This window comes from Atta cephalotes (genome assembly GCF_000143395.1).
Source record: "Atta cephalotes unplaced genomic scaffold scaffold00029, whole genome shotgun sequence".
NCBI lineage: Eukaryota > Metazoa > Arthropoda > Insecta > Hymenoptera > Formicidae > Atta > Atta cephalotes.
Window position 1 is genome coordinate 2,865,746 of NW_012130093.1, and position 7,639 is coordinate 2,873,384.

The 7,639-nt window shown below is 33.1% G+C and overlaps 1 protein-coding gene across 1 annotated transcript in view; it reads right to left on the bottom strand.

Annotated features, from left to right (window-relative positions):
* The window catches only part of LOC105620822 (intraflagellar transport protein 56), an 11,771-nt gene extending 10,701 nt beyond the window's left edge, over positions 1-1,070 (bottom strand). Inside the window, exon 1 of the mRNA XM_012202302.1 lies at positions 1,053-1,070. Within this exon, the coding sequence (XP_012057692.1) occupies positions 1,053-1,070 (18 nt within the window). The remainder of the gene's footprint in view (positions 1-1,052) is intronic.
* Positions 1,071-7,639: the final 6,569 nt, after the last annotated feature.

The following is a 7,639-nucleotide window of genomic DNA, read 5'->3' on the forward strand; positions in this document are numbered from 1 at the left end:
GTGTGTGCGTCGTGTGTGTGTGTGTGTCGTGTGTGTGTGTGTGTGTGTGTGTGTGTGTGTGTGTGTGTAGTTTTATATGGGGAGAGATATGGATAACCGGATGGAATGGCAGGCCGACTAAACTTATTGTTTAGCTGCTTGTCTATGAGATCTCAAGTAGGTATCGATCGAAATGAGGAGGCCTGCTGTCCAAGAGCGCCAGCAGTAGTCGCAGTAGTCAGTGCCTGAGTGATCCCAATAATAATTTTGCCCAAAATTTCGATGCACTTGTGTAAAGATAGAACTGACGTGAATGGTTTACTAACACGAGTTTTCACTGCACCGACGTGAACCGAGACTGATTTCCGAGTACTGAGTCGCTTCCGCGAGACTATTTATATCCCGAAAAAAGGGCGTAGTGCCCTTTATCTAGGACAACAATTAATTGCAATGTCATGCGAGATACGATTTTTATAATGTCCTATCATTGTTAATCTAAAGTGCATCATTAGAAGGGTTTCGAGAAGAAAAGAAATGATTTATCTTTCTTTAAAGAGGCAAGATTGTTTCAGACGGATGACGAATTCTATTATCTTCGAAAATATGGCTAGGTAAACAGATGGTATATGCAACTAGTTTTGCGTGCAGGGCAATCATTGTCGCGAGTCTGATCTTAGATAACGCTATCGTGGCAAGTTATTTCATGTGTTTTATGATTTTTGAAGCGCGATGTAGCGCCTGTTTTCTTAAGAAATTATTGGTCAGTCTGGGATGACAAAACTTGGATTTTTACTATTGCATGACTTCGGTGCATTTATAGTATCTTTTGCAATCTTGTCACTTTTCGGGCCTGCATTAAGATTGTTATTCCTTCCGGATTGATTGGCATTTATGAGTTTTCGCGAAGCTTGTCTGATCTTTCTTTTCAGTTCTGTCAGACTGTTATCAGAGGACTTCACTCAAGTCTTATAGTCGCAACGTGAAGTCGATTCTTTCGAAAGAAAAGAATCGTGACGTCTATAGGACGTAACGAACATAGCCCAATTTAACATTTAATAATTTGCTTCGTATACCATCACGTTTTCTGCCATTTTGAGTGAAAACGTGTCGAATAAACATATTTTTATTAAGTTTTGTAATGATGCCCGTATTCTAAATAATTGTCACAATAAATAAATAAATACAAATTTCTTATTAATAAAAAATTTGTTGTGTGCGATTTTATTATTATTTAACTCTGATTATTTTTTATTTTCAATTTTATTTATACCAACTTTTCTTTATGATTGATCAATACATTATACCAATTTAATTATTATATTATTAAATTATTGTTATTATTTATTGTATTATTATTATTTAATTATTATATTATTATTTAATTATTGTATTATTTGTTATTATTTGCGATAATTTCATGAAATTTTCAAATGGCTGTTATATATACTTGTAGAAATATATGAAATAATCATAGATAAAAAGAGCATTTTGACTCACGAGTGTATGGAAGCATATAATCGGTTATTTGTTAATAATTTTTTTTTAATCCATGTTCACGTCATCTTTCAAATAAAGGATTAATCCAAAATTTTTTTTTATATTAAGTGTAGTAAAAAGAAATCCATTATTTTTCCATTCAATTTCATGCAAAAATAATGGATTTCTTTTTACTACACCTAATATTTTCTTTTTAAATTAGTACATTAATGCATACCAATGCTATTAGTCTACTCAGCAAACGAGAATGGATTAAAATGGATTAAAATTTTTTTAACTTTAAATCTATATAAATAGATGAATGGATTGAAATGGATTGGATCCGAGCTGACGCTAGTTTAATATTTGAAAAAAAAACATTTATATTTAAGAATTACAAATATTATTCCTAAGACATTTATAATAATTATATCTGAAATTAATTACTTCAAATTGATATTAAAAAACGCATCTTAGTGGGATTCGATCTGGGACCTCTGAATGAATCTTCTATGTTATCCGCCACCATGTCTTCAATTAATAAATATGTTATTTATTCTCTACTTTAATTACACCCAGCTAAACTAGTAACGAAATTATATAGATATAATAAAAATCATTATTTAACAGATATAATAGAGTATAAACAATTTACATTATTATGAGACAACATTGAGTAAGTGTCGAATAATTTAATCTCGCTTAGCCGATGTCGCACGCCATGATTAGCCTAATTCGGGCTGTTGGTTTGCGAATGATCACATCGATCATTCATTTTACTTTTCATCAAAGAGAAACAAAAAACATAGCTCAATTATTTTTACGTTACAACTTTTTTTAACTTAGTTTGAATTAAAACGAAAAATTTCCTACTTATAAATTTGAATAATTTAAGTAGCATTTATGGTTTTTAAAACCATTTAAAAACTTTTTTTATTTAATTAGAATGAAAAATTGCATTTCAGAATATTGAGCAGTATTCACAATGCACAAAAAATGCTAATATTTTTTTATTTTTGCATGAAATTGAATGGAAAAATAATGGATTTCTTTTTACTACACCTAATATCTTAAGAAGAGCGATATCCAGAAGCCGCCATGTTGCCGTTATTTGAAGTTGGCGTTCAATATTATTTTACGTATTTATACAATGAATTTGATTTTATTTTATGTGTGCAATAATAAAAATAATTCAATTCATAATAATTAATATATAAATAATTTATAATTTATAAAAAAAATAATTTATAATAATTTACATTTATATACACAATACATAAATAAAATATAAATACAAATAATTCATAATTTTCACATATAATTAATAATTCATAAATTATATAATTTGTAATAACTTATATAAATAAACACATAAATAAATACGACATATATAAATACGACACATAAATACGATAATATTATATATAAATAAAATATAAATACAAATAATTAATCGAAAGAAATGCAAATTTCTGCATCCTTTTTTTATAAAACTATTTGTGTACATTTTTACTTGACACGTAGTTATTTTCGTGAAATGTCACTTTGCATGTCACTTACTTCAAAGTTACGCGATGCAAATGTTTAAAATAGCTGCATCTGGATGCGCAGAACAGTACGAAATTCGTTTCGAAAACGAGCACATTTTTAATATTTCCACCATGAACAGCACCCTAAGCGAGAGGTAGATTTAATTTAAATTAATTTAATTTAATTTATTGCAAAGCTATATGAAAAAGACAACATGTTAACAGAGTAATAGACATAAAATATGATACAATAGATTGTAGTTAACATAAACATAAATATAATAGACAATAGTAGTTTGTAAATGGTTAGGTGTCAGCAAAATTGCTGTTACAAAGCCTATCAGTAACAAAACCAGAATAAGACAACAATGCAATAGGATAAACTAATAATTGAAATCACACAAAACGCGAGGCAGCGACACGAAAAGAGGATAGAGAGGAAGAGATTTTTATTGAATCAGGAAGGAAATTAAAATATTTGACAGAAGTGTGAGAGAAAGCGACATGGAACTTAGTGGATCGATATATGGGGAAGAATAAGTAATCTTGATATCAAGATGATAAAAGAGTTAAAAGAGGAATGATATTCAGAATTCAACTGAAGGAGACATCGCAGATATAAAGGAATATTGGAGCGAAGGAGAGAAAATACAAGACAGCATAGATGGAGAATAAAATGTTGCCAAATCTTAAGCCAGCCAGATCTCTGTAATATGGAAATATATGGTCATATTTACGAACACAATAGGAGAAGCGGAGACAAGAATTTTGGATACGTTGTACACGATTTAGCAGATGTTGGTTAAGAACCGGAACGTAGACGACATCAGCAAATAAACAAATAGAGAAATATGAGGGCTGTTTAATTATATAGAATGATTAAACATAATAAGTAGTTTCTTGAATAGTAAAAATTTTAATATTCAAACAATCATCTTGGAGACGGCCTACGAGGGCTGTTTGATAAGTACCCGTGTTTGACGACTGAGGGCGCCTCTGACTAAAAGTCTGTATATCACCGTGTAATTTTTTGAACGTCATTTTTTGAACGACGCAAGTAAAAATTTCAGACAGCTGTACCGGTTAGTTTAGTTTTTATAGTTTAGTTTTTATAACAATTGAAAGTTGACGAGTTTGTGCTTGTTTACAATCATGGAGAAAGAGCAATATCGATCTATGATTCGATTCTTGTTTTTGGACGGGAAGTCGTGTGAAGAAATCAAAGAAAAGTTGCATATCGTATATAAGGATAACGCATCTTCGATGACTACCATAAGATATTGGTACAACAAATTTAAGCGTGGCCGAACATCCATTTTTGATGAAGAGCGCCCAGATCATCCGATTAAGGTGATTACGGAGGATATGGTCAACAAAATCCATGATATCGTGTTAGCAGATCGCCGGGTGAAGATTAGAGAGATTGCTAATATTGTAAAGATTTCAACTGAACGCATACAAAATGTCCTACACGAAACATTGGGCATGAAAAAGCTATCGGCGAGATGGGTGCCACATTTGCTTACAGGAATAAAAACGGAATCGCATGACAACTTCAAAGCACTGTTTGGACGTGTTTAAGTGCAATCCGAAAGAGTTTCGTCACTGTTGATGGATCCACGATTACACACCAGAAACGAAAGAACAGTCTAAACAGTGGACTAAAGCCGGCGAATCTACTCCAAAGAAGGCAAAAACGGTTCCATCAGCCGGAAAGATCGCCACCGTTTTTTGGGATTCGCGAGACATCATTTTCACTGACTGTTTGGAGAAGGGAAGGACAATCACGAGACAGTACTATGCTAATTTATTGGACCGATTCGACGCTAAATTGAAGAAAAAACGGCCTCATTTAGCGAAAAAAAAGTGCTCTTTCACCATGATAATACACCAGCTCATTCGTCCGCAATCGCCATGGCAAAACTGATCGAATTACGAATTGTTGTTTCATTCACCCTATTCTCCAGATTTGGCCCCCTGCGATTTCTATTTATTTCCAAACATGTAAAAATGGCTTGGCGGAAAGCGCTTTGCATCAAATGAGGAAGTCATCGCCGAAACAGAGACCTATTTTAAAGAGTTCGACCAATCATATTTTTTAACGGTATAAAAATATTGGAATATCGCTGGGCTAAATGTATCGAGCTGAAAGGAGATTATGTAGAGAAATAAAAAAAATTTTTTTTTAAAGTGTTTTCTTTCCTATCACGAGTATTTATCAAATAGCCCTCGTAATAAGTAATTGAGAAATGAGGAGTTTTTGAGAACAGGAAAGGATATGGTGAGATAAAGAAGACATAAATGAGCAGCCCGACTTGACAGCACATATGACTCGAATGAGAAATCTGACAAATTAGCAAGAATGATTTAGAAGGATTTAGCAGGGCATTATTAGTGGACCACTTGGCAATAGATTTTAAGTCTGTATTCAAAGCAGAACAAGTTGTTAAAGCATCGAAGGGTGAAAGGATTTGAGAAGAATTACGTCATTTGCATACATGAAGAGTTGTGAGGATAAAGAAACATTAGACAAATCAGATACAAAAATATTAAAGAGTAAAGGTCCGAGAATAGAACCTTGGAGAATACCAGAGAGAACGGCATGAATAGAGGAAAAAGAGGAAAAGGATTATATACAAGAACTTACTACATGCGATTTGTAAGGAACGAGCAGATTAGCGAGAGAACAGGATGAAAAAGATCGTATAACTTAAGTTTGACTAAAAGTAGGTCATGATTGATAGTATCGAAAGCCTTTGCGAAGTCCAGCGCACCAGCAAGAGAAGGATTGTATACCTGTAGTGCATTTGTGTAGATATCAGCATTATTCGTTTTGTCTCTCAGGAGCTGCTCGGGGTCGATCTAAATGAATTTAGCCATGGAGGATAGAGATCATGGTTGGATTCATTCAGATCGACCCCGAGCAGCGAAGAGGAACGAGACCGAACTAGGATTTGAAAAGTATGGTCAAAATCAGGTTTCTGAATCTGATGGTGCTCGGTAGGCGGCGTTCGAATCGCAAAACTCCTCTCATATACGCTTACGCACACATAATCGAACACATATAATCTATGAATAAAGATATTATTCTTTCATGCTCTGACAATAACAGGAAGACATAAATTTACATAAATTGTCTAAAACTACATGAAGAATGGAATATTCTTCATGCAAAATTGGTATGATCTACCATTTCAGTCCTTAGTCTCTATCCTCCATGGGTATGACCTACCTACGCAAACTGTGAAAACAGTGTCGTGAAACGGAAGCAACATTTCGATCGAACTAATTCAGATGACCACTTTTAAACACGCTTTTTAACGACCATATAATGGTTACTTTTTTAAAACTTCCAAAAATTCAGGTTATTTCGTTTTTAATAATGTTTTCGACCCGATCGAGTTTGCACTAATCTGAGTTAAAGTAATGATGTTTCATGCTCTCTTATTGATAGAATGTGTCGTCAACCAATAGCAAAGCATTTTCTAACCCAAACTTGATCGGGCCGAAAACGCCATTAGTCGTGTCGTTAATCGCACACGGATTATGAGCATTAATGTAAAAAAGTAGTCATTTTTTAATTTGTGAAAATTTTCAAGGGAAATCGAAGTCCTTGGGTGTACACTGGGTTCATTCGGAACAATCCCGAGCAGTTCTCGAGAGACAAAACAAACAATACTATTAGCCATGTTCCAAAATCTATAGTGCACGTAACGTAAACTATAGATTTTCAGTACTGGCAATAAATTTTGGAACTCAGCCATCGTAGTGTTTTCGCCAGCTCTTAAGTGGCGTTGGTCTGCTGCACACAAAATTCCGTAATAGTATGTGTAAGATGTAAACTTAAGCTGATAAATCAATCAAAATACTGCTTTAGATTACATAATCTAATGAAAATGGAAATTAACAGTAAACTTATATCCATAACTTCCATAACTTCACAATAAAGTGAATTTCAACCGGTTGAAACCTTATGAATAAGTTTACTGCTATTTCTATTTCCATTAGAATACGTAGATCTAAAGTAGTATCCTGATTGGCTCATCAGTTTAAGTTCACGTCTTAAGGTTACTATTACAGAAATTTTGTCTGCGGTAGCCTTTAGTAATATACGAGTATTACATATATAATATAGAGATTTGACATTGATCTATGATTCTTGAATCAATTACAGTCGAGTATTCCCCTGTTACAGGGAAACGACAAAGGAATGCTCAACTGTAATTGGTTGGTTTTTATATTCTGATCCGGTTTAAACCTCGGTGAAAACTAGTCCAAGTTTCTGATTGGCAATCTGATATGTATTCCTCTCCTAAATGAAGCAGCTGATTACACAGACTGTGTAAGGGACTCCGCACAAAAAGAATAGAGAACAGAGAATAAGAATTTCGAAACATCATTACTTCAACACAGATTAATACAAACTCGATCGGACCGGAAACTATATGTATTCCACTTGATATTTGATAGGTTGAAATTCTTATTCTCTGTTCTCTGTTACTTTTATTGTGCGGAACCTCTAACACAGCTGACACATGTAATCTCAACCACTAATGGAATACAGTCTCTCACTCTTCTAACGAAATCAACGGAATATATATATATATATATATATATATATATATTATTTTTCTTTTTCGTTATTTTGGTATCCT